Source organism: Ailuropoda melanoleuca, chromosome 16, assembly GCF_002007445.2.
Source record: "Ailuropoda melanoleuca isolate Jingjing chromosome 16, ASM200744v2, whole genome shotgun sequence".
Lineage (NCBI taxonomy): Eukaryota > Metazoa > Chordata > Mammalia > Carnivora > Ursidae > Ailuropoda > Ailuropoda melanoleuca.
Window position 1 is genome coordinate 89290633 of NC_048233.1, and position 27764 is coordinate 89318396.

The 27764-nt window shown below is 48.0% G+C and overlaps 1 protein-coding gene across 1 annotated transcript in view; it reads right to left on the bottom strand.

Annotated features, from left to right (window-relative positions):
* The window catches only part of KCNQ1 (potassium voltage-gated channel subfamily Q member 1), a 342106-nt gene that overhangs the window by 197577 nt on the left and 116765 nt on the right, over positions 1-27764 (bottom strand). Inside the window, exon 12 of the mRNA XM_002920138.4 lies at positions 1283-1403. Coding sequence (XP_002920184.3) covers positions 1283-1403 — 121 coding nt within the window. The remainder of the gene's footprint in view (positions 1-1282; positions 1404-27764) is intronic.

A 27764-nucleotide genomic window follows, 5' to 3' on the forward strand; every position in this document is an offset into this window, starting at 1 on the left:
TCTGCGCGCACCGGCCTGCCCCGCACAGCCCGCCTGCCCACCCGCCCCCCCGGCTGTTCACACCTCCGCTCCTGCCCACTTATCCAGCAAGCCTGTCTGGTCATCTCCAGGACGGATGGGGGCTCCACAGCCCCCTCGGGCCGGGTCCACGAGGACGAGTCACCCCTGCTTCCCAGTGACCCGGCCGGCACCCACTAAGTCGGGGAGCACCTCCTGGGGGCACCCTGCCAGCCACGGGGGACTGCCCACCTCCCCGTGAGCCCGAGGGGCCTGGGGAGAGGGCCGGCGGGTCCTGCCTGAGCACCGTACCAGCCCGAGACGGTCCCGTCTTTCTCTCATTCTGGCTACGCAACTCTGCCAGTCCTGCCTGAACAGCCAGGAGGCCCCGCGACCTGGGTCCCCACTTCCTCTGTCACCTGCGAGGCAACAGCGGCAGGCCCAGGGCCTCACCCCGGGAGAGGCGCACACGGCTCAGGACGCCGCCCAGACCCCCAGAGGAACGCGAACGCCCTTCTGAGGCCTCTCGACGTCTCCGTGGAGAGGGGACCGAGTCAGCAAGCGAGCCCGCGAAGGGCCGAGCGGCGCGCGCACATCCTCACACAGAAGGACTTGTCCAGGGCAATCCCCGGCCGGGCGGTGGCCAGAATGGGCCCGAGTGCCCCACGGACCCCACCCCTCGCTGCCACCCCTGGGTGGCCCCGCTGGGAGCACTGACTCCGACCTCGCAAGGGACTCACAGCACGCCCGGCCCTGGGGATGGGCCCGGCAGGGCTGCGATAGCGGGGGAGGGCGGGCACGCGTCCCAGGCCAGCTGCGCCTCGGGGGAGGGCCCGCTGGGAGGCGTGGAAAATCAGCCATTTCCTCCACCTGAAGGAGCCCCTGAGGACAGCACGCGGCGTCTGCCCCGCGGCTCTGGCCGGGTTCTACGGGGAAATGCTGAAAAACAAAGTCGTCTCTTTCTTGGGGGTGGGGGAGGGGGCTGGGGAGAGAAAAGCAACCTCCTCAGACACGCACGGCACAAAAACAAGTGGAAAACGATCAGCTTGGTTTTCCACAAGTCAAAACGAGAGGATCGTGTTCCCGGACTTGGCGGGAAATGCCCCTGCTCTCCTCCCCGCTTGGTGCCTGGGCACTGGGTCCGGCCCCTGGCAGCGGGTGGCCCCAGGTCGCCGAGGGCAGGCGGCAAGTGGCGAGCCCTAGGGTAGCGGGCCTGAGTCCCACACAGGCCCCTCTGCGCCCCGTGGCCCTGCAGCCGGGCCCGGGTGGGCCAGCGGGCACTCACTGTGACACGTGGGTGATGGGCGCCAGCAGCGTCTCCCCCTCCAGGTCCAGGTCCTCGGCAAAGCTGTTGGTTCTCACGAAGTGGGCTGTGCTCACCTCCAGCAGCATGGGGCTCTTCTTCACTGTGGGGACAGGCGTGGCACAGCACGTGAGGCCTCCATCGAAGGCTCGAGGGGACCCAGGGGCCCAGGGCTGCTCAGAGCCGGGCTCGGACGCCCACCCCAACGGCCACCCCAGCCGGGGGCACAGACTTGCACGCCCCGAGCCTTCCCCCAAACCGACAAGACATCCACTCGCAGAGCTCGGTGAGGAGGGGGGATGGTTCGTGAAGCCTCTGCCCTGAGGATCTGGGGGGGCGGGCAGGTTAAAATGGCCCCCATGTGCCTGAGGCCTCAAAGGCCCGTGACGCCTTCGCAGGGGGAGGACTGCCTGGGCTGAGCTCAGGTGTCCAGGCCTGTCCCCAGGTTCACAGCTGATACTCAGGTCAACAGAACAGCCAATAAGCACCGGTCGGCTGAGAGACCCTGACTCCCACCACCACTGACCCTCCTGCAGACAGAGGGCCTCTCACCGGCAAAGACCCAAGGTGGTCTCCTGCCCACGACGAGCCACAAGCCTGGGAGAGGGAAGCAGCCACAGAGCTCCTCCCCGCCTCCCCAGCTCAGGCCACGGCGCCACACCGGCCACCCAGACCCCAAGGGAGGCGTGGGAACCTCCTCGCCCCAACAGCCCGTGTGGCATTCAGGTCCCCGGGCCATCTTCGACAACCTGGGGCTGACGTCAGGGCTGATAAGGAGACCTACCCGGCCCGGATTTTCAATGTGGACTGATCTTTCTTTTCTCCATTTAAAGTTTTTATTTTAAAGACATAAGTACTCATTGTAAGAAGTGCAACAACTCAAAGATTCACGAAGGCCCGCCTCCTCCAAGGTCATCGTGTGAACGCCCTGTGGATTCCTAACTCACCCCTCTCTGCTCGTCGTACCAGCGGACACCAGGTGAGACTTCTTTTTCTTATACACGTGTGACTGCTCTGTTCCTGTCCCTCTGCAACATGCTCATTTCTCTACAGGTGAAGGGGATGTGGATCTGTGTCTGGGTGGTTGGACAGTGGTTCGTGGTTTACATATGCCACAGGTCACTCAGCCACGGACGCAGAGGCTCAGCTAGCTTTACACCACTTAAGGTAACGATGCGCCACCCGTTTGTAAGAAATCCTGCTGCTGGGGCCAGGTGAGAGGGTGCGTCCTACGTAATTTTAAGTGTTTTCCCAAGACGTTATAGCAACGCAGACTCCCCCAGCAGCGTGTGAACGTGACAGCTTGCCCACATCCGGGCCCAAATCAGCCGCTGGCGCCCTTCCCGGGGCCGCCAGGCACAGAGGAAGCTGTTTGTCTGCTACGCTGAAGGCCTTCTGTGGCCTGGAGGCTGTTTGGACTTCCTCCTGCAGAACTGACTTGCCTGTTCATATCTTTTGCTCATTTCTGCTTGTCGACTTATAGGAATTGTTTACCGATTAAAATATTAACCTTTTGTCATGTAAGGTACAGAAATCTTCCCCAGTCTATCTTTGGTCTTAGCCTTTGAGTATGGTTGTTTTCGTCACAGAAAATGTTTTACATGTCTAAAGTGATACACTTATCTTTTGCTTTATGTAAAAGGAAGGCTTTCCCGCTTCAAAGGAATATGCTGGTCTCCTAAATTTACTTGTGATGTAAATGTAGGAATGTTGTGTGTGTAAATTTTACTGCATTTAGCATTTATGCCTCACATTCTGGGTGCTCACCAAGAATCTGAAAGTGTAAAAGTGCCGTGTACAATCTTTTTTAAAATTTATTTTTATTTACTTTTTATTATATCATACATAATTTTAAGAAACTAACGTAAAACGTAAAATATAAAATTTCTCGAGGAAGACACAGAAGACTATCTCTGGACCTTGGATTTGGCAATGAGGTTTGAAGGACAACACCACAAGCTCAATCGGTGAGAGGAAGAAATTGATAAATTGGAGTTTATCAAAATTGCAGGTATATTTGCTCTGCAGAAGACATTGCTAAGGCAAGCAGAGATAAGCTACAGACTTGAAGAAGGTATTTCCACGTCTCCTATTTGGCCAAGAACTCATATCTAGAACATATAAGGAACTTTTGCGACTTGACAACAAGGAAAGCCACCAAACCAATTTAAGAAATGGATTACGAGCAAGCATGGAGAAGGATGCTCGGTTCAGTCAATGTCGGTAGTCGTTAGGGAAACGCAAGGTAAATCCACAGTCAGCGATCACAACACCTTTCCTGGAATGGCTAATTTTTTTTTAAGGTTTTATTTATTTATTTGAGAGAGAGAGAGAGAGTGCCGAGCAAGAGAGAGAACACAAGGGGGGCTGAGGGAGAAGCAGACTCCCCGACCAGGCAGGGAGCCCGATGTGGGGCTCACTCCCAGGACCCCGGGATCATGACCTGAGCCGAAGGCAGACGCTTCACCGACTGAGCTGTGCAGGCACCTCTAGAATGACTACATTTTGTTAAAGCTTGAGACCTGACCATGCCACACCCTCACGAGGACATGGAGCGGCTGGAACTCACTGCCATGGGTGGGAACGCAGAATGGTGGGGCCATGCTGGAAGAGAGTTCAGCGGTGTCCTCTAGGGTTAAACATGCACTTGCCATGCGGCCCAGCGGTCCTTCTCCCAGATACTCACCCGGGTGAATCAAAAATTTACGCTCACTACAAGCTATACATAAACGTGTACAGCCACTTCCCTCACAGTCGCCCAAACCTGGAAACAGCCAGGACGTCCTTCAGTAGGGGAGTGGGTAGACGGACGGTGTTATAGCCGTGCAATGGAACACTGCCCAGCAACCAGAAGAAATGGGCTAATAATTCGTGGGGCAACATGGGTGACTCTCAAATGCATGTTGCTAAGCAGTGAAAGAAACCAGATGTAAAAGGCTACGTAGTCTATGATTCCATTTATATGACATTCTGGAAAAGGCAAAACTACAAGGACATAAAACAGATCAATGGCTGCTCGTGTTTACGGGAGGGGGAGTATTTGACTTCCAAAGGGTTGCACGAGGGAATTTCTAGGGCTGTGGAAATTCTCTCTATGATGCTCTGCTGGTGGGTACATGAATCCAGGCATTCGTCAAAACCCACAAAGCTGTCTCTCTCCAAGAACCAATTCTACTGTTTGCAAACTAAAAAAAAAAAAAAAAAAAAAAAACCAGCCTGTTCTAGGATCCTAGGAATGAAAGCAGACTGCGAAAAGTGAATTCTGTGTGACGAATGTGTGACATTGTATCGCATAGCACGGAGAGGATGGCAAGAAGGAGGTGGCCTCTTTGGACTGTCATAAACACAGGGCTCTAGTTGGTAATTGTGTTTCTCGTAGGGAAACTATGGGTTAAACAAATAAGTAAATAAATGATCAGTAACAGGAGCCAGTTTTCTCACTCTCCGAGAAGTGCAGCAGTAAACGGAGTGTGTGTCATGGGTGGGTGGTGGTACAAATGACCCTGTGGCTGGAAATTTCAGTATGAACTTGTATCGCACGTCCCACAGACACAGCCGTAATTACAGACCCGTGCGGGTCCTGGGTGACAGACGCATAAATACTTCCTCGCTCTGTCTGTGCGGGGGGGGGGGGGGAACCGGGGGGGGGGGGGAAGCCGTGACAACCCGGCAGCCATGAGCACCCCAGGGCCAGATCCTGGTTTCTTAACACCATCTGCTTCTTGGTCAGAGGGACCAGGGCTCTCTGGCTGAAGACGGCAGGGAGGATGCACGAGGAGCCTGACGTTACCATCTAGTGCTCCAAGGACAGGAATGCTCAGAATGGATGGGGGACATAGGTCTAGTGGGCACAGGAACTAACCCAAAGGACCCTCGGTCAGGTGGCCAAGGCCAGAGCCATTTGAACTACACAATAAATCACAGGACTGAATTACAGCTCAAACACTAGCAAACTAGTAAGTGGGAAGGAGGGGCAGGCCTTCCTCCACGGATGAATGTTCACAGCCGTCGGTGGAACTTGAAGGAGACTTCAGACTATCTCCCTTAGGTATCTCTTCACGGCTGCGGTGCTCTTCACACAGGTTCACCGACCCTTTGCCACCCGTCCCGCGGGAGGTGGCGCACCAGGCCCTCCCCCGAGGACAGCACGCTCGGTGACTCGCCTCCGCGACTACACTCTGGAACAGGAAAGAACATGTCTGACACGGTCTCAGTTCCATGGCTCAAGCTGGCAGCGCCCGTGACAAATCACGCTGACGCGGTGCGGCGGGCAGAGCGCCTCTCTCCTGCGCCCCGTGAGCCCAGAACCCCAGTCTCTCCCAGAGACACCAGACAAACACAACTGTGGGACACGGACACCCGGCCAGCCTTCCTCAAAGTGCCAAGGTCACGAGAGCTGAGGAAGGACTGAGGAGGAGGTCTCACGGATCAGAAAGGACCCCGAGACCTGCTGAATATAACTGTGTGGTAATCAATGGATCCTGGAACAAAGGACCGCGGTCGTTAAACTGGGGAGATCCAAACGGACGACCTGGACTGCAGCTTGAGAACAGTGTGGCTGTGATGGTAATTTCCTGGCTTCAGCCACGACACCAGGGTGACAGAAAGCTGCGGGCGTTAGGGAAGCTAGTGAAAGGTACCCAGGGACTTTGCACGACTTTGCCTCTCCTGTATATCCAAAAAAGTATTTTGAAAGCAAAAGTAAAACCAAACCACAGCACAGCAGCCCCAAATCACAAGAACGAACAAGTCCTGCACACGGTGGTTCAGAGGATTCTTCAGTGTCTAAGCAAGGGTACGCAAGAACCCCAAGGACAGGTGGCTAGGCCTTGACGAGCGTCACTGAAGAAGACATAACCTAACTCGGGGGAGAAACAGACTTTTGTTCCACGGACTGGAAGACTCCACGGTGAAAGGGTCATCCTCCTGGAACCGTAATAGAAACCCTAAGGTTTGTGTATTAGAACCTGGCACCCGATTCTGGAATTGTTCTGGAAACGCAAGAAGTCAAGGTTCGGCAACATTCTCGAGGAACAGTGAGCTAGGAGCACCTCCACCCCCGGAGACCCCCCCAGTGCTTACAAGCTGTGGCCGGTGAGACGGGGCGAGGCGGCCGGGCCAGCGGGACAGGGTGGCGCATCGGGAAATAGCCCGCGTGCGTGGGGACGCTCGCCGCGATCTGAGGAGGCCGGTGCAGGTGGGAGACGGCCCTCCGGGACAGTCGGCTGTCCACGTGGGGAAAACGCTAAATTGGACCCCCCCATACCCGCCGTACACTAGAAATTCATCCTCGGCTTTCCAGGCGATTGAGGACCTATGAAGAAAAGCAAAACTCTAAGGCCTTTAGAACTGAGCCTACAAGGATTGTCTTCACGATCTCGGACTTCCGAGGGGTTTCCTAAGACTTAAACAATATCCGTACAGGAGAAGGCGGATGGATTCGGAGACCTCAGCCAACAGCACCTTCAGGAGTAAAAACACGACCACGGGAGAAGCGTATGCACGACACAGCAGGAACTCATGCGAATCAATAAGGAAAACATAAACCACGTAAATGAAGAATGGGCAGCAAACGAGCACATCAGCAAAGAAGGATCCGGACGTCCAAAGAACATGTGCTAAGGTGTTGTGCCTGACTCGCGACCAGGGAGATGCAAATCAATGCGGGAGCTCACGGCCCGTGGGGGCGAGGGCCGCCCTCCAGCAGGAAACCGCACAGACATGACTTAGTCACACCCGGGAGAAGGGCTCTGAGTGAAGGGCTCTCTGCCCGTGACATTCCCAGAGAGCACAGCAAAGTGACCGGTAAGCCTCGAAGAATGCGAGGACATGCAAAGGCTCACAGGCCTGGGAGCTGGCGAGAGCACTGACCGCCCCCATTTCAGAGACTCGGGGCTGAGATTCAAGTACCCTGCGTTATATTATACAGTTGTCAAGTGACAGAGCTGAAACTCCGTCCAGGATTCAAATGTTCTTTCAAGAAAAAAAAAAAAAAGAAAGGAAAAAGAACACAAATACATATTTTTATGTCTGCATCACTTGTATACAGAAGGAAAGAGGGGCAGAATGGTGGCTGGAAAGCGGGGCTGCTTTCTAAATGTCTGACATGACGAGTGCCATCTCCAGAGCCTGCGGGCCGGCAGGGGTGGGTGAGCCACCTGACCCCTGAGAAAGGCCCAGCCCTGGTGTTTTAGGAAATTGAGCTGTGCACATCAGTTGGCCGCCCAGAGCGGGTGGGGCTTGCACCTGCCAGAGAAGAATGTGTGCTGTTTGGTTTAATCCTGGGAACAGCACGAGGGGCCCCGCAGCGAGGGGCAAAGAGGGCTTCCACAGGTGTGTTTTTCCAAACCCAAAGGAACGGCGCCGCTCTGCCCCGTGTCTGTGTCAGAGACCGCGGGGTCTGCCCCCCCGCCCCGTCATGGGCAGGCAATGGCCGGGGGGCGCAGACCACCCCCCTGATTCCCGCGGCTGTCACAGCTGCAGCAGGAGGCGCAGAGAGTCTGGGGGATGGGGCCTCGCGTCCTCACCAGATACAGCGGCACGCTGCCCCCTTCAGGCATGGGCTTAGGGGCAAGTGCCGGGTCCCAGCAGAGCGGGCTTGTCGCCCCTACCTCCAAGGAGCCAGAGATGGGACAAGACAACCAACGGCCCTGGCCTCCCAGCTACGGAGCAGGCCAAACCCACGAGCCCAGGAGTCCACGGGGCACCTGCCAGACCAGCTCATCGGGACACCCAGCTCCCAGGAGGCCCGGCCCTGGGGGAAGAGCGCCCGGTGTCCTGGTGACAAGGAAGTCACACTTCCATTAAGACGGTCCCAGTGTGCCGATGCTTTCATTCCTTGGCTGCCTTTGCCTTGTTAAGGCCAGAATCTGGGCCTAAGTTTTCAGGGCAGAACAAAACAATTGTGTTTTCTAGGAAAATGGGAGGTGCGGGATGGCGAGCGCAGCCTCTGGCGTGGCGACCGGCACAGCTGGCGACACCAGCTGCCAAGCCTCGCCCTCCCTCCGGAGAACAGAACCGAACAGCTACAGCTCCTCTCCCAGCCGGCAGCCCTGCTCAAGAGGCCGATTTCAAGTTCCTTTACAAAAATATGGGCACAGAAAAAAGACTGGAAGGAAATAGACCAAAATGCTGACTGTGTCTGGGTTTGGGTGAAGAGACGGTGGGTGATTTTCGCGTCCTTCCTTCTCACGTTGTGTTTTCCGATTGGGACGGCTCGTCCGCGTGTCCAGGAGGCGGCCGTTTGTGCAAGGCTCCCACCCCGTGCCCTCTGGTCCCCCACCCCGCCAAGAGCGACCCCCTCGGGGCCCTGAGCCTGGGCCTACCACGCGCACGCGCCCCAGGCCTCCTTCCCAGCGGTGCCGGCCCTCGTGTCCCTTGGCTCCCCACACAGCCCCCAACACTGGGACATGCCTGGCTCCCCCAAGATGCAGGAGGGGGCCTCCCATTCCCCCTCTGCTGCTTCGAGGGTGACCCCATTTCATCGTCACAGTGGCCCCACGGGACGGCAGCTTCCATCCTTGCTTCTAGGTGAGCAGACTGAGGCTCGGAAGGGTGAAACCTTGTGCCCTGGGTCCCCCAGATGCGATGGGGCCTCCAGCAGCAAGTCAGACAGGCCGCAGGCTGCAGCCCACCCTCCCTCCCCCGGCTCTCCACCCTTGGGAGAGCCTCCCTGGGAACTTCCCTGCCGTCCTGTCCCCTCGTCCCCTCGTGATGGATTAAAAGCCTGTGTAATCCCCCAGGTATAACCAGAGTTCTCCGCGGAGCTCTCCCTGCTGGGCGGGCGTGGGCTCCTGGGTGCCTGGCCCCGGACCTCCTCTCTCACCTCCACCCCGGCCCTCGGGGCTCAGGCATAGGCGCAGTCCCTGGGCCAGCCCATCTCACGGGGATAAACAGAAGCTGCTCCTGTCCTCCCCGAGTCAGCCCCCCCAAGAACCCACCCCTCTTGGCGGATTTGCCAAAGCCCTGCAGATCCAGCACCGTGAACGGGAACCCCCTCCCCAGGGCATCCGGACAGCTGCAGCCAGCCCTGCGTGACATTGCTGCACCGCGGCCCCAGGCCCGTGCCAGCTGCCTGTGCCCGGCTCACAGACCCCGAGCCAGCACGGCCACCACCTGTGTCTCCACTCAGAGGCAAGAAGTAAGGAGCATGGACAGAAAGTATAAAAGCCATTCCCACAACAGCTGCCAGGGACAGGGGCGAGGAGTGGAGCGAGAATGTATATTCACAGCTGGTACCCAGTTCCGCTAGGAAAATACCTTGCTCGAGTGGACACCTGTTGTTTTCGCCCGCCCGGCAGCCAGGCCTGGCTTTGGGGAAGAGCTTCCAGAATCATCCTCAGGGAGCGGCCCCTTCCCCATTCCCAGGCTGCAGGGTTCAGACACCCACAGGCTGTCCCCAAAAGGGGCCCGTGGCCCAGGATGGCTCGTACCCTGGTTGGGGCCAGGGCCCCGGACTCTGGCAGGAACAGTGGGGGAAAGAGACAGCCTCTGTCTGCTGGATTTGCTGAGCTGGTGTCAATTTGTTCCCTTGGGAAGGGGCTACAGCCGTCCCTGTCCCCGTCCTCGTCCCTGTCCCCGGGGCCAGTGCACAGGGGGCAGGGGAGAGGGAGCGGGGGGGGGCAGAAGAGGGAGCAAGGCGGGTAGGGGAAGAGCACAGGAGGGGGAGGGTGAGAACAAGCAAGCGAGATCGTCCCAGCCCCGGGGTCCAGCTGTGTCTGAAACAGCTGGGTCCAGATGTACGAGCCAAAAAGTGTCCCTTTTGTGCTTCAGCTCGCTTGACTTTGGGGTTCCATCATTTGTTACCAGGACAGTCCTCAGGAATGTGTGTGACAAACAGGGGTGAGGCATGAGCCTGAAGGGAGGGATCTGGAGAGTCCAGGTCCCAGGGGAGCACGGGGAGGCACAGGGCAGAGGGGACGAAGGGGGTCCCCGAATGCTGGTGGCTGGCCTTCTCCCACTGGGATGCCAGCCCGCCATCTCAACCCCTTCCATGAGGCCCTGTCCGCACCCCACGTGAGGGGAAGACTGGCGCCGACCGTGGAACACGCCGGGCCTCCTGTCCGGTCGGCGATGTGTGGATAGAGTTGACATGAGGGGAGCAGCCACCTGAGAGCCAAGGGCAGAGGCAACCCTGGGAGGCCTGGCCAGAACTGGGGACCCCAGGCTTTCCACGCCCCCCGAATAGAGGGCACAGAGGCCCCTTGCCCCGCGCCTCCCCTCACAGCAGAGCTCGCTGGCCCCCGGACACACGAGCTGTGCACCCCAGGGTGGGGTCTGAATGGCGGGGGTGCTGGGGCGGCCACGGCGCCAGGACAGGGTCAGCCCCGAGCGTGTGCAGGAAGCGAAAAGGGAGCAACACAGCCACCCACACGAGTCTGCGACCCTCTGGGGTCCCCGTGCTCAGGAAGTCCCTGTCCGAGCTTCCCAAGACACGGTTTCAGGGGCTGGTTCCCGGCAGCAAGAGCGGCCCCGGGAAACGTTAATATACAATGGAATCTGGGCTCAGTGCTGTCTTCTCCAAGAGTTGAGCTCACAGGACATTCCCAAGAAACCTCTGGAGAGGTGGGGAGGAAAGTTTCTGGAGGTCTTTGGATGAAGAAAACAAAAAAGTGGCCTTGATTTTCAAGGCAAAATTACAGAGGAAGAAAAAAATGTTTTTAATCTAATTAAGAGCGATCTTTTCACCTTCATCACAACATCGCGGAAACGTGCCAGAGCCTCACTTCACACAATAATCAGAGCAATTAGTGAGGGAGAAGCCTTGGAAACCAGTGCAGATGTTCTCAGAATGTTTAATGGGGAAATGAGTTGCAGGCCTCGTTCTCAGCATCCGGCTCCAGGCCCTGGCTACCAAATCCAGACATCTGCTGGCGCCCCACCCCCAGGCCCCGAGGGCGCGGGCTTGAGAAACGCAGGTCCCTTCCCAGGCCGCCTCCCAGCCAGGCCAGATCTGGGGCTGAGAGGCTCCCCACGGCTCCCCAAGCTGGAGCCTGGACACATTCGAGCCACCCCAGAGCTGGGGGGAGGCTTAACGTCAAAATTATGTGAACAACTGATGTCAAAAATAATCAGCTCAGCATAGCTCCCCCACCCCGTCCCTGCTGGCTACGGGAGGGCTGGGAGGCAGGGAGAGGGCAGGGGGCCCTGAGGGGAACTCGGCTACGACCGCCCCCTTCCCTGTGTCCCCCAAGTTCGCACGGACACCACTGTGTTGTGAAAGGACAGGGTGGCATCTGCCCGCCATGGGCACAGGGACCCCATTCTGATGCTGCTGGCCTCTTTGTGGGCCCAGGAGTCAAACTGGTTGAACACGAGGAATTTCCAGTCATCGGAGAGCAAATGGAGAAACAGGATGATGCTTTCCTTAGGAACTGGTTGGTTCCAGAGGGTGGGGGGCACAGGGCTGGTGTTCTCGTAGCCCCTCGCGGGCCAGGCGGCTCGGCAGAGCTTCCTGGAGGGAGCACAGCGCTAAAGGACCCAGGCCGTCCCTACTCTCTGGGACCTGCCAGCTGCTTTTGTGAGCACCATCTCTGACCTCGGGGCCGTGCAGCCACACAGGCTCGGCCAGAAGTGAGAGCGGGGTGGACCCCCTGCGGGGCAGCCCCCCCTCCCCCCGCAGACAGATCAATACCCTGGTTCCCTCACCAGCTGGCGGGGTGGCTCTGAGGAGTACTATGCGGCTTCCCAGCTGCCCACTGCGGAGGTCACCTCAATAAGTACCCAGCACAGGGTTCCTGAACTGGGCTCTGTGTCCAGTGGAACTGGCCCGAGACACTGCGGCAGGAAGCTACTGGAGCGTTTTAAGTAGGAGAGCAGCAAGGTCCACTTTATATTTAAAGAATTCTCTTGAGTTGCTGTGAAGAATGGAGGAGAGGAGGCAGGGATGGAAACTGAATGACCAGTGAAGATGGAAGGCCAACCACCCGGGCAAAGGGATGGCAGCAGCGTGGCCCGGGAAGGGGCCTGGAGGGCAGGCCAGGGGTGGGCAAGGTCCGGAGAGTGGAGAGAATCTGCCGATGGATTAGACGGGCAGATGAAGGAAAAGGTGTGCCTCCGGAAGACCTCCAGCCAGGCCCGGAGACCAGCGGCACGCTGCTACCTTCTCCCCCCCGCCCCCCCGTTTCAAGCCTCCCCCAAAGTCTAAAACTAAGCAATGCAGGTAAAACCATAGACGGAGGGTGCCTTGGGCAGGACGAGGAGACAGAATGCCATGGCCTTCCAATCGCCTGTGAGTGTAGAAATGAGCCAGATTCGAATAATGCCCTAAGCACCTCCCACCACTGCCATTGTATGGCTACAGAGTCAGGAGACAGACATTTAAGAAGCTTTGTCAAAAGACAGGAGGAAAGTGAGTGACCTGGGCAAAACAGGAGGAGTACGTACCTCCAGGACCCTTCTCCTCACAGAGGCATTGAACAGTCAAGCCCAAACCTGTTCGAACTAGGGAACAGTCAGGAAAGAGGCAACGTGAAAGTGGCAGGGGCGCGGTGGCATTTGTACTTGCCCACAGACCACCCCAACCCCAGCTCAGTGGTGGTGTGAGGATGGCAGTCCACATTCCCCACGTGGGGCCCTGATCCTTGGTTCCAGGAGGAGCGGAGAAGTGAAAGCTGATGGGCATTCCTTGAAAAAACTGTAAGGGAGTCCAACAAATTCCAGCCACCTCTGGAGAGTTGTTGTTGAGGTACACAGTGGAGCACAGAAAGCCTGTGAAGAAAAGCTGGAGAAATCCTCCCGACTGGAAATCAGGCTACTCAGAAGCAACTGCGTACACTGAGGAACTGAGAAGGCTGAGCTCGTGCCCGGGGTGAGATGTGTGCATTGAAAATGCCCAAGAGCGCTTGGAGCCTTCCCCTCTGCTGAGCGCTCTGCCCACCTCGAAAAGGAAGTGAAGGCTAAGGCACAGTTGTAAACTGCCTGGACAAATGTCCCAGTGCCCCAGCAGAAAGCCAACCTGCAAAGACTGGATTAATTCTTTTATTTTTTTTCCCTCTCCTCCCTTCTCCCTCTCTTTTCTTGACCCCTGGCACTCAAGGAAAGTTTCGTCAAAATACAAGCTGAGCACGAGCTCAGGGACAGGGACTTCAGAGACCAAACATGACAAAGTTTGCAGAATTCACAAAAATAGTAAGTTAGAAGTCACTGAACAGCTGTAGCCCACAGCAAGACAAAAACAGCCTTAAGGAAGGGAAATAACCTGATAGCTGGGGTTACTACATATAATGTTTAGAATACCCAGTTTCAACAAAAAGTTATGAAACATGTAAAGAAATAGAGACTATGACCCATTCACAGAAGAAATGAGCAGGTAATGTTCCTGAGGAGGTATAGACATTGAACTTACCAGACATCTGATGGAATAAGGAGCAGACCCTAAGGACCTGTGGGATGCCATCAAGCATACCAAGATATCCACAATCGGAATTCCAGAAGGAGAGGAGAGAAAGGGGAAGGAAGAATATTTGAGAAAATATTAGCTGGCAACCTCCAAATTTCTTGAAGGCATGTAATTGATACTTCAGGAAGCTCAGTGAACTCCAAGGAACACATTACAATCAAACTGTTAAAAGACAAAGACAGAACCGTGAAAAGAGTGAGAGAAATGACTGATTATGTACGGGAACACACAGTGAAGAGTAACGTCAGATTTCTCATCAGAAAGCATGGAGGCCGGAAGGGAGTGGGATGACATTTTAAAGTGTCAAGAGAAAAATGAGTCAAGAATTTTATACCTAGTAAAATTATCTTTCAACAATAAAGGGACACTACTGTGCACCTGAAACTAATATAACACTGTATGTTAACTATACTGGAATTAAAACAAAATAAAATAAAAAATAATGAAGGGAAAATGAAGATATTCCCAGATAAACAAAAGCTGAGGGAGTTCATCACTACAGACCTGCCCTACAAACAATGCTGAAGAGAGTTCTTCAGGCCCAAGAGAAAGGACACCAGAAAGTAACTCAAAGTCATACAAAGAAATAAAGAATTCCAGAAAAGGTAACTGCATAGGAAAACATAAAAACCGGTATCATTGTACTTTTAGTTTGTAACTGTGCTTTATTTCCTATATGACTTAAAAAACAAATACATAAAACAACAATTATACATCCATGTAACTGGGAATACAATGTGTAAAGATAAAATTTGTGACAACAACACGAGGGGGAACTATACAGAAGCTGTGTTTTGTATGCTATTGAAGCTGTTGGTATCAGTTCAAACTAGAGTTTTATAAGTTTAGGATGTTAAATGTAATCCTTGTGGTAACTAGCAAGAAAATATAAAAAAATATATACATAACAGGACTGAGAAAAGAATAATTGTACCCTACTAAAAAATCAGGTAAACACAAGAGAAGGCAGTAAAAGAGGAATGAGAAACAAACAAATGCATAAGACATACAACAAATTAGCAAAATGGCAGTCCTTCCTGGTCATTAATTACACTAAATGTAAATGGATTACATTCTTCAATCAAAAGAGATTGGCAGAATGGATAAAAAGAAATTATACAACCTACACTGCCTACAAGATACTCATTTTAGATCTGAAGACACAAAGAGATTGAAAGTGAAACAATGGGAAATGATAGTCTATGCAAATGGTATCCAACAGGAAGCTGGGGTGGGTGTACTAATACTCGGGAAAATAGACTTTAAGTCAAAAACTGTTACAGGAGACAAAGAGGAAAGAGTCAGCTCATCAAGAAGACATAGCAATTACAAATATATATACTTCTAACAACAGACTTCCAAAATATATGAAGCAAACATTGACAGAATCAAGGGGAGACACTGACAGTTCTATAATAATAATTGCAGACTTCAATACCTCACACTCAGTAAGGGATAGAACAATCAGATGGAAGGTCAACAAGGAGAGAGAAAACTCGAACAACACCATAAACCAACTAGACTTAACAAACATCTAGAGGACACTCCACCCAACAATAGCAGAATACACATCCTTCTCAAGTTCACCTGGAATAGTCTCCAAGAGAGATCACATGTTAGGCCACAAAACCATATCAGTAAATTTTAAAAATTAAAATCATATGAAGTATCTTCTCTAACTAAAATGGAAGGAGGATAGACATCAATAATAGAAGGAAAACTAGCAAACCTGTGGAAATTAGATAACTCAAACACTCTTTAAAAACTAGTGGGTCAAAAGAAGACATCATAACGGAAATTAGGAAATACTTTGAGATGAATGAAAATGAAAACACAACATACCCCGGCATGGATGCAATGAAAGCAGTGCTCAGAAAAAATTATACCTGCAAATTCCCACGTTAAGAAAGAAAAAAGTTCTCCACTAACCTAACTTTACAGCTTAAGGAACTAGAAAAAGGAAAGTAAAGTAAACCCAAAGTTAGCAGAAAGAAGGAAATAATAACTACGAGACGGGTGAGAGATGCAAAAAAAGAGGAAAACAACAGAATCAACAAAAAGTGGGCTATTTTTGAAACGGTCAACAGAATTGACAGACTTCAAGGTGGAATGACTATGAAAAGAATTAGAGACAATGCGTATAAGTAAAATAGTGAAGAAAGTGGGAATCTCACACTCGACCCGACAGAAATAAAAAGAACTATAAGAGAATACTATGAACAGTCCTACTTCAACAGTTTAGAAAACCTAGACGAAATGGACAGATTCTTAGAAACACACAAAGTGCAAAAACTGACTCAAGAAGAAACAAATTCTGAACAGATATATAACAGGTTAAAAGTTTGAATCCGTTATCAACAAACTCCTACAGAAGAGAAGTCCAGGAACTGATGGATTCACTGGTGAATTATACCAAACTTTTAAAGATGAATTAACACCAATTCTCAAACTAACAAAAAAGAAGGCAGGGGGACACTTTGCTATGCATTCTATAAAATGAGTATTACCCTGATGTCAAAGCCAAACAAGTACAGCACCAGAAAGCTGGATATCAATATCCTTAGAGATGCAAAACCCCTCAACAAAATACCAGTAAACCAAATCCAGCAGCCAGTACGAAGATTATATGCCACGGCCAAGTGGGATTTATCTCGGGAATGGAAAGCTGATTCGACACAGAAAGATCAATCTGTGTAAAACATCACATTGACAGAAAGAGGAGAAAACCGCATGAGCACCTCAAAGGCAGAAATCAATATCCAGTGACCTTTCAGGATAAAAATTCCTAGAAAAAGAGGAATAGAAGGGAACTTCCTCAACATGATAAGGAGCACTTATGGAAAACTCACAGCTACCATCACACTCAATGGTGAAAAGACTGAAAACGCCCCCTCAAAGCAGAAACTGGACAAGAATGCCCATTTTTACCATTGCTTTGCAATGATGTACTGGAAGGTTTAGCTATAGTAACTAGGCAAAATAATAATAATAATAATAAAAAGCATCTATTTTGGAAAGGAAGAAGAAAAATTATTTTTATTCACAGATGACATAATCCCATCTGTAGAAAATCCCAAAGAAGCCTCAAATGAGAAAAAGAAAAAGAAAAAAGGAAAGCGACTACTAGAGCTACGAAGTGAGTTCAGGGAAGTTGCAGGGCACATGGTCAACACAGAAAATCATGTGTTTCTATCCACTAGCAATGAACAATGTGAGAAGGAAAAGGATTTTTAAGTCCCTTTACAATAGCATCCATGTTCATGGATTGGAAGACAGTATCGTCAAGATGACAGCATTCTCCAGTGATCTAGATTCAGTGCAATCCCTAACAAAATTCTAATGGCCTTTTCAAAAAAGCAGAGATGGAAAAATTGATCCTACAATGTTTATGGAATTGCAAGGGGCCCTGAACTGCTAAGACAGTGTTGAAAAAGAAAGTTGGGAGACTCACATTTTCTTCTTTCAAAACTTACACAGAGGGGCGCCTGGGTGGCACAGCGGTTAAGCGTCTGCCTTCGGCTCAGGGCGTGATCCCGGCGTTGTGGGATCGAGCCCCACATCAGGCTCCTCTGCTATGAGCCTGCTTCTTCCTCTCCCACTCCCCCTGCTTGTGTTCCCTCTCTCGCTGGCTGTCTCTATCTCTGTTGAATAAATAAATAAAATCTTTAAAAAAAAAACTTACACAGAGCTACAGTAATCAAAACAATGTGGTAGCGGCACGAGGACAGACATACAGACCAACGAATCCCTCACATACATGGTCAACTGATTTTCAACAGGGAGTCAAGACTATTCAATGGGGAAGAATAGTCTCTTCGACAAATGGCGCTGGGACAAGCTGGCAAAAGAATGAGGTCAGACCCCCCTCCTCACACCATAGACAAGAACTAAGTCAGAGCTTATGTACAAACATAAGAGCTAAAACCGTAAGTTTCCTAGAAGACGACATGGGGTAAATCATACGATCTTGGATCTGGCGATACATTGTTAGATATGATGCAAACAAGAGGCACATCCCTGTGAACGTGCTACATGCCACCGGACTCTTCACTGTAAAATAATTAATTCACCGTACACGGACATTACCTCATTAAAAAATAGACTAGGCAGAGAAGACTTTAAAGGAGAAGAGACACAAAGAAAAGAATAAAAAGACAGTGGCTGTGGTTAATGGAAGCCCAACATTCATATCACTGAAGTCTCTGCAGAAGAAATAAAAATAATAGAAATAATATTTAAAGCCTTATCTAAGGAAATTTCTATAAATACAATAAAATCTAACCCTTGTGGGACACCTGGGGGGCTCAGTCGGTGAAGCGTCTGCCTTCGGCTCAGGTCATGATCCCAGGGTCCTGGGATTGAGTCCTGCATCGGGCTCCCTGATCAGCAGGGTGTCTGCTTCTCCCTCTCCCTCTGCCTCTGTCCCTGCTCATGGGCTTTCTCTCCCTCACTCACTCTGTCTCTCAAATAAATAAAAAAAATCATAAAAAAAAAATCTAACCCTTGCATTTCTGGTACCGTGTGGGTACCAGGGAATTTATCTAGAATAATCCATTCTGAGACATTTCCAAGTAAAACTGTAAGAATTTACAAATAAAGAAGACAGCCTCCGAGCAAAAAGATGATATAGCTTCTGGAGGCAGGAGAATCATGCTGACAACAGGCTCATCACAAACAGGACAGAAAGCAGGACAACGGTGGAACAACTTCAACAAATTTACGGACGTGCATACCATGGATTTTCTACTCCGCTGAGCCGGCCTTCCTCTAGCGAAGGGATAGAAAAGCAGACTTCGTGTGTACCAATAGCGCACGCGCGCGTGTTGCTCCGGAACTTACCAGAGGGTGAGCTATGCGCTGCCATCGGGGACAACGGGAAAGCTCTGGCAAGGGAACTGACGGTGAACGATCGGTGTATTTAATTACACATGAAGGCCCAGAGAGAGTCACGGCCGAATAACACTATGTTCTGACAAAACACAACACAAATCTGAGGGAAGGGAGAGAGGCTGAGAAAACAGCAGCTTGGAGATACAGTATACAGAAGGTGTGACTTACGTGCATGATGGAGGCATCCGTGGTTAGTGTTGAAACCAGCGCACCAAACACGGTGAGCTTGAGTAGGAGAAAGGGGTATTCAGCCAGAACAAAACAAGTGATGTGAAGGAAACCACCAGGAAAAAGAAGAGGTGAACATTCCTAAATACTGAAATAATGAATGAAAAAGCAGAGCGGACACACAGAACAGACAGTGACAGAATCAGTAAGACATATTCAGGCGGTAACTGTAATATGGGACAATACAGACATACTGGTTGTATTGACAAATGGCAGTGAAAACTTGCTTCTTGGAAGAAAAAGACATCCAAATTGGCCTATAAAGCAAAATCCAACCCTATGCAATTAAAAAAGAGAGAGAGAGACATCTAAAATTCAGTGATTGAAATGGTTGAAAAATACAGGCATGAATCAAGATTTACCAGGGAAGTGTAAACAGCAAGAAAGCATGGGTTATGCTTCTGATATCAGAAAAAAGAGTAATTAATGCTAAAACAGCATTAAATGAGATACAAATAAGGATCTTTTGTGATGCTAAAAACTGTGTTTCATAATGAAGTTACAACGATTATGGAAAACTAGCAAATACCACAGCCACCACCCATATAAAACAGAAACGACCAGATACGCCGGGGAAAATATAAATACATTAGTGATGGGAGAGTCCAACATTCCACGTTCATATGACAGCCAAAGTGGACTGAAAGAAAAGGACATTAAAAATCTGAAGGACATAATCCATAAGGTAGGTCTTTTGTGTGTATATATATAGAGAACCCTACACCACGACAATGGAAAATATCCTTTTTTAAGCACACATTTATAGGTCTAAATACATAGATCAATAAAAATAAAAATACACAGACTACCAATTGAAAAAGCTAAAAAAAGGAAAAAAGGACTATAAATCAAAAGAAAGCATGAGGAAGGAAATAACAAAGATAAAAGAAACTAATGAGGCAGAAAACAGTAAAATACTAGACCAAATTAACATAATAAAAATCCTGGTTACATGAAAGAAATAAAATAGACAAACTACCATTTAATTAGGGAGAAAACAGCACAAACAAAAAGGAACAACAAGAGAAGGTGCCGTGAAGGAAAATTTTAAAATAATGATAGACTGCTTGGTACACTTCTATGCAAAGAATTTGCAAAACCCAGATGAAATGGATAACTTCCTTGCAAAATACAGTTTATCTAAAATTGATCTCAGCAGAAATAGAAAGCTTACGCACACTGATTTCCAAAAAAAAAAAAAAAAAAAAAAAATCAGTAGAAAAACTTACCAAGGAATTACCCTGAGAGAAAGTGCCATATCCAGTCGGTTTCACAGGAGAATTCTACCAAAACCTCTCAGAAACTGGAAAGTCTTAATACTATATGTACATACATACATACCTGTATGTATGTGTATATATTTTGCTTCAGAGTGTGGAAAATGAAGGAAACCTTCCAAATACTTTTTAAAGTGTAACACTGATATATGGACCTGATAAACATAGAGCATGAAAATAAAAGTCCCATAATATTTGTGAATGCTGATGCAAAAATTCTAAATATTTCCCCATATTAATGGGTTTAAGAAGAAACATATGATTACATCTAAGAATTTATCAACCGTTCCTATTGAAAGCTCTCACGAAGGTACAGGGAATGGACACCTCCTTGACAAAAGTGCTCAAATACGAGATAAAACAGAGTGAATTCCTCTACGAACCACACATAGTAAAAGGGCCTCCTGACACTGACTAAAAATCCAGATGTCATAAGAAGATCAGTGAATTTAACTACAGGTATAAAAAAAATAAACCTTTCGCACAGGAAAAAAAAGTACCTTAAGCAAAATGAAAAGGCAAATGAGAAAATGGAAGGAACGCTTTGCAGCAAAAATCACCAACAGGTGGTTCGTGGCTACGACATACACAAAACGTAAAAACTGAAGGAGTAAAGGACCAAGATGGTTATAAAAAAAATAGGCAAAAGGTATCGACGGCTCGGGAAATTATATATAAAAATGTCCCTTAAACTTGTGAAACAATTCCAATTTCACTCGTAAAAAGATCAACGCAAGCTGAAGCCAAAGCTGAATCAAGATATCAGTTTTTACCTACCAGATCGACAAAAATCAAAATACTGATAACCTACTCCCACGCCGCGGCTGTGTGGAACAGGCTCACATCTGCTGGTGTGAGTGCAAAATGGCACTACTCCTGTGGAGGGGAATTTGGCAATATTTAACAAATCTAAATGCGTATTTGTATTCCAACCTAGTAACCCACTCCTAGGAATTTACCTTAAGGGTATCCCTCCAACAAAATGTAAAAATATGCATAAGATTATTCAGTGCAGAATTTTATTTGCAATTATAAAATGTCAGAAACTAACCCAAGCTCTGGCCGCAGAACAGTGAGCGTAGCTGCCGTCAGGAAACCACGTACACAGACAAGCTTCAGGGGCTGGCCGACGGGACTGCAGCGCGCAGGTGTGGAGGAAAGCCATGTAACTGTAACGAAGGACAAAGCGCTCCACGAGCAGATGTTGAGTGATTTCTAGGGATGGTTTTAGGTGAGAAAAGCAAAGTACAAAAGGACATATATAGAATACCACCTTTTTCGGAATAAAGAAGGGGAAATGAGAAAATAAACCCATATGTTTGAGAAAGAACACACACCATCCCACATGCAAAATCAACCAGGAAGTACTGAGGCTGCTGACTTAGGAGGACTGGAAAGAACCAGGCTGGAAGGGATATGGGAAGATGAGAAGGAAGGAGCTTTCTCTCAGTAGACCTTCTTGTATGGTTTTGACTTTGGAAGTATAGTCACCTCCTGCATATCCAAAAAACAACATGGAATCAGCAACATGCAGGACACCTCTAGAAAGGGGGAAGGAGGACCCTGGCGAAACTTGTCCCTAGCAGGCAGTGATAAAACTGGACAAGACTTTCAGGAACAACCACTTAAGGACTCTAGAAATTAACTGAAGGAGAACTGAAAGGTGTTTATTTGAGAAAAAGCTACAAAAACTCAGAACGGCAGAGTCCGTGGCACTGTCACTTGGGGCTGCTCCCATCCCCCACCCACGCTCCGTGGCACAGGAGCCTTGAGGACCCACAGTCCCGGTGCCAACAAAGAGGGCCAACATGACTTGGAGCCTCATGGGAGACCCCATGTACTGTGTCAAACAACAGCAATCTCGGGGGCAAATCAGCAAAGCTCTGGGGAAGGCTAATAGCACAGCTTCCAGAGGCCGCAGTACTGGTTGGGACAAGCAACAGACCAGCAAGAATTTTTACAGGAATCCTGAGATCTGGCAGACTGCACGCACACTCGAGAGAGACAAGCAAGGACACCTGTTATCTGCTTCTCCTTGGCGGGCTGTGAGACCCCATGTGGGCAGAAAATTACAGCCACAAGACACTGGTAAACCGCCTGAACTTTGAATGAGTGTCTCAACTCACATGCAGATCACCTCAGCAAAGGGAGGACGCCTCATTGGCTCAAGTTGTGCAAACAAAACTTTGGACCAATCCTGGCCTGACCACCAGGCTATGCTGATCCAGGGGTGACACAAAGAAAGCTGGGCTTAAAAACAAAAGCATGTTAAAAAAAACAAAAAACAACCTGAACAGAGACATCAGTGACCCCACGCTGTGGGGGACAGAAACTGCAGAATCAAGGCGGCATGATCACCGCTGATTTGGGGGCAGAATCAGAATCCAGAGTTCCTACATTATGTAAAAATGAAACTTTTTTTTTTAACAAAAAATTATGAGATGTGCAAAGAAACAGGGAGTGTAACCCTTCAACAGGAATAAAGAACAGTCAATAGAAATGATCTCTGAGGGGCCCAAAACGTTGGCCTTCATAGGCCAAGGCTCCAAAGCGGCTACTATAAACAAGTTCAAACAATGCAAAGAAACCATATTTGAAGAACGAAAGGAAAGGATGGTGGTGGTGACTCATTAAATGGAGAACATCAGTAAATAAATATGATTTATAAACTACATCAGGTAGACGTCATGGGGTTGCCCAGTACGGTGATGTAGAGGGAAAACCAGAGGGACTACACAGCAGATGTGAGCTGGCAGAAGAAAGAAAGGACCAGTGAACCTGAAGATATACTGGTGACGGGGACTCGTTCGGAAGAACATAAAACAGGTGAACAAAACTAAGTGCATCCGTGGAGGCCCGTTGGGTGCCATTAGGAGGAGGACCATACGTGTGATTAGAGTCCCTAGAAGGAAAGGAGGGAGGGCTAGACGAAAACATTTGAAGACCCATCTAGGAGTAACCTGAAGCAGATTGTTTCCAGTTGAAATGCTGACTGTAATCCCTAGACTGTACCACTAAGAAAACAACTTGAAAACAGGAAAAATAAACTAGTAAGGGACTTAGAATGGCACACTAAAACACATCTATTCAACACGATGGAAGGGAGTAGAGAAAGAGGAGAGGAATAAAGAGACACAAGACCTACAGAAAATGAGTAGCAAGTGGCAGATGTGAGTCCTACTATAGCAGTGATTATATTAACTGTAAGTGAATTAAACATTCAATAAAGAAGCAGAGATCGCCAGACTGCCTAGCACAGGAACCAAGCATATACTGCCTACAATAGAGACATTATATATTCAAAGACACAAATAGGTTCAAAGTAAAGGGATGGAAAAAGATGGCCTGCAAACATTAAACACGAGAAGGCTGGAGGGGCTATACTAAATATCAGCCAAAACTGACTTTAAAACAAACTCTTACTGGAGACAAGGAGGGACATTTGTAATGATGAAAGGATCAACTCATCAGGAAGAAATAAAAACTATAAATTATGGAAGTTATAAAGAAAGAAAATTACGAAGAAATAAAAGTTATATATGCCACTAACAGCCCTGAAATACGTTCAAGAAGAACATGCGGAATTGAAGCAGCAGGCAATTCAACAACAGTTGGCAATTCAGTAGGAAAATCACAGCATTCAAGTCCTTTCTATTCTTGCTGATCTTCTGTCTTGTTCTGTCAGATTGAGCGGAGTACTGAACGATTGCCTGACAACGACCGCTGAATGAGGCCGTGTGCCCATGTGTGATGAAGCTGTGGGGCCCTCTGCTTAACGCCCTCCCCCAACCCCCATTCTGGTGTCGGGGGATCAGTGGGGAGCTGAGAAACCACCCTACAGGGGATCCACTAGGAAGCTGATCTCACACCCCACTCCGACAACATGCCGGGGTGAGATGGCAGCCCCACTCCCACCAGGAAGATGTGTGGCCATAAAGGGGAACCGCACCCCTACTCCCCTCCTACCATGAACTAGTGTAAGATGGCGCCCCACCTACAGCTTCTGGAGTGAGGCTGCTGGGCTCAGGGGAAGCTAAACATTCATGGTCACCTGGCCCTCTTGCTACACTTCAACGGGGGAACAGTCTGCAAAAAAATATATATATATGTCTCATAATCTCTAAAAGTTCCAGGGTACAACTGAAAATCACTCGTCGTGCCAAGAATCAAGACAATCACAACATAAATGGAAAAAAAAAAAGATGATCAAGAGAGGCTGTAACCAAAATTAGTCAAATGTCAGAATTACTTGAGAAGCTTTACAGGCATCCTTACGAAAATGCCTTAATAAGCAATCACAAATTTTCTTGAAACAAATGAAAAAAAAAACAAACAGAAAATCACAGCAAATAAATAGAAGCTCTTAAAATGTAAATATAGAACTGAAAGATGTAATAACAGAATAAACCTCACTGAACGGACTCACGTGTGAAGTTGGCAGGCAGAGGATAGAATCACTGAACCTGGGGCTAGATCAATAGAATTGACTTAATCTGAATAACAGAAAATGGACTGAACACTGTGAGCGGAATTTCAGGAACCTATTTGACAATAAAAAAGAGCTAACATTTCTATCACTGGAGTCCCAAAGGAGAGGATAAAGTGAGATAAGAATTGTATTCAAAGAAATAATGGCTTAAAACTCTCTAAATTTGGTGAAAGATACAATCCTACAGAGTCAAGAAGCTAACTAAAAACAAAGCATAAATCCAAAAAATCTATACCACCACACATTATAAACTCCGGAAACTTAAGACAAAACATTTTGGAAGAAGATAAATGGCACATTACCTATAGAGGAACACTAATTCGAATGGCAGAGCGTTTGTCATCAGAAACCATGGAGACCAGAGGAAGTGAATGTGGAGGAGGGACCATCTCCAGACTTTTTCTATCAGGCCAGCATTACCCTATCAAAACCAGATAAGGGCACCACAAGAAAACTATAGACTAATATCTGGTGAATATAGATACAAAAATTCTCAACAAAATATTAGCAAATGGAATTCAAGAACGCATGAAAAAGATTATACACCATGGCCAAGTGGGATTTACTCCTTGGGATGCAAGAACGCTCAACATACACAAATCAATAAATGTAACACATCACACATCAATGAAATGAAAGATAAAAATCAGATCATCATCTCAATAGATGCGTTTGACAAAATACAACCTCCTTTCATGATAAACACCCTTAACAGACTGGGTATAGAAACAACATACCCAAATATAATAAAGTCTGTATATGACAAACCCACAGCTAACGTTTTACTCAATGGAGAGAAATTGAAAGTGTTTCCCTAAGACCAGGAACAAGACAAGGATGCTTACTCTCACCATTCCTATTCAAGATAGTACTCAAAGTCCTAATTAGAGCAATTAGGCAAGATAAAGAAATAAAGGGCATCCAAACTGGAAAGGAAAAAGTAAAATCATCATTGTTGCTGATAATAGGATCCTATATATAGGAAATCCCAAAGAATCAGTCAAAAAACTTGGAATTAATCAGTGATTTTGGTAAAGTGGCAGGATAAAAAATCAACATATAGAAATCAATTACATTCCTTTACACTAATGAGGAAGCATCTGAGAAAGAAATAAAACCATCCCATTCAAAACAGTATAAAAAAATAAAATATCTAGGCATAAATTTAACCAAAGAAGTAAAATGTCTATACAATGGAAACTACAAATCTTTGCTGAAAGAAATTGAAGACAACACAAACAAGTGGAAAGACAGCCTATGTTCATGGATCAGAAGACCTAATACTGTTAAAATGGCCATCCTACCCAAAGCCATCTACAGATTCAATGCACTCCCCATCAAAATACCAAAGACATTCTTCACAGAAATAGAAGAAATAATCCTAAAATTTGCATGGAACCACAAAGATGGCAAATAGCCAAAGCAATCCTGAGAAAACAGAACGGAGCTGGAGGTATGACTATAAACTAGTGTATAATGTTACCGTGTGTGTGTGTGTGTGCGCATGTTTTTATACATCGCTATATATGTGTGTGTATATATATGTATATTTATGTATCATTAAAACTATAACTAATTTGAACTAGTTCAAAGCCACAGTAATACAAGCTGTATGGTACTGGCACAAAAATAGACCCATTGACCAATAGAACAGAACAGAGAGCCCAGAATTAAACGTTAACATAAATGGTCAACTGATATTCAACAAGGGAGCCATCAGTACCCAATGAGGAAAGGATGGTCTTTTTAGTAAATGGTGTTGGGAAAACTGGAGAAACACATGTAGAACAATTAAATTAGATCCCTACCTCATACCGCTCACAAAAATTAACTTGGATCAAAAACTTGAACATAAGATCTGATACATTAAACTCTGAGAAGAAAATGTAGCAAAGAAGCTCATCAACATTGGTTGTGGCAATAATTTGGGGGACATGATGCCAAAGAACATAAACAAAAGAAAAAAATCAACAAATGGGACTACAGCAAACTCAAAAGCTTCTGCACAGCAAAAGAAACAACAAAACGAAAAGACAACCTACAGAATGGGAGAAAATTTTTGGAAACCATATATTTGATAAGGGGTTCAAATCCAAAATATATAAAGAATCTGTCAACTCAAAAACAAGAAGATCTCAAATAATTTGATTAAAAAATGGGCAGGACTAAATTAGACATTTCTTCAAAGAGGACCAGCAGACATATGAAATGACCAGCAGACATATGAAAAGATGCCCAACAGCAGTCAACCTCAGGGAAACGCAACATCAAAATCACAGTGAGAGGTGCCTGGCGGGGGGCTCAGTCCCTTGAGTGTCTGACTCTTGATTTTGGCTCAAGTCGTGATCTTGGGGTCATCGGATTGAGCCCCGAGTCGTTCTCCATGCTCAGCACAGGGTCTGCTTGGGACTTTCTCTCCATCCCTCCCGCTCTCTGAAATGAATAAATAAATCTTTAAAACAAAACAAAACAAAACCCACAATGAGGTATCACCTCACACCTGCTGGAATGGCTATCATCAAGAAGACAAGAGACAACAGCTACTTACAAGGATGTGGTGAAATACATTGTTGGTAGCAACGTAAATTGGTCCAACCACTATGGAAAACAATACGAAGGCTCCTCAAAACATGAAAAATAGATCTGTCATATAATCCAACAATTCCACTTCTGGGTATATATCCAAAGGAAATGAAGACAGGATTTCGATGAGATATATTCACTTTCAATGAGATAGAACATTATTCACAAGAGCCAAGATGGAAATAACCCAATGCCCATGAATGGATGAATGGATTAAAAAAAAAAAGAGATACATATACACAGAGGAATAATCTTCAGCCCTGAGAAAGGAAGATATCCTCCCATTTCCGATGACATAGGTGGACCGTGGGCACATTATGCTAAGTGAGGTAAGTCAGCCAAAGACAAGTACTGTATGGTATCACCTACATGTGGAATCCAAAAAACCTAAATCTGTAAAAAACCAAAAAACAAAAACCAAAAAAAAGGAGAGTAACATAGTGGTTACCAGAGAATGGGGTCAAGGAGGTGGGCTGAGAGTGATGGTATTTAAGGTACAAATTTGTAACAAGTAGTAAATAAGCCATAGATAGCTAATGCACAGCATAATGAATGTCATATCATGCTGCGGTTACATACCGTGATAAGTATCACTAT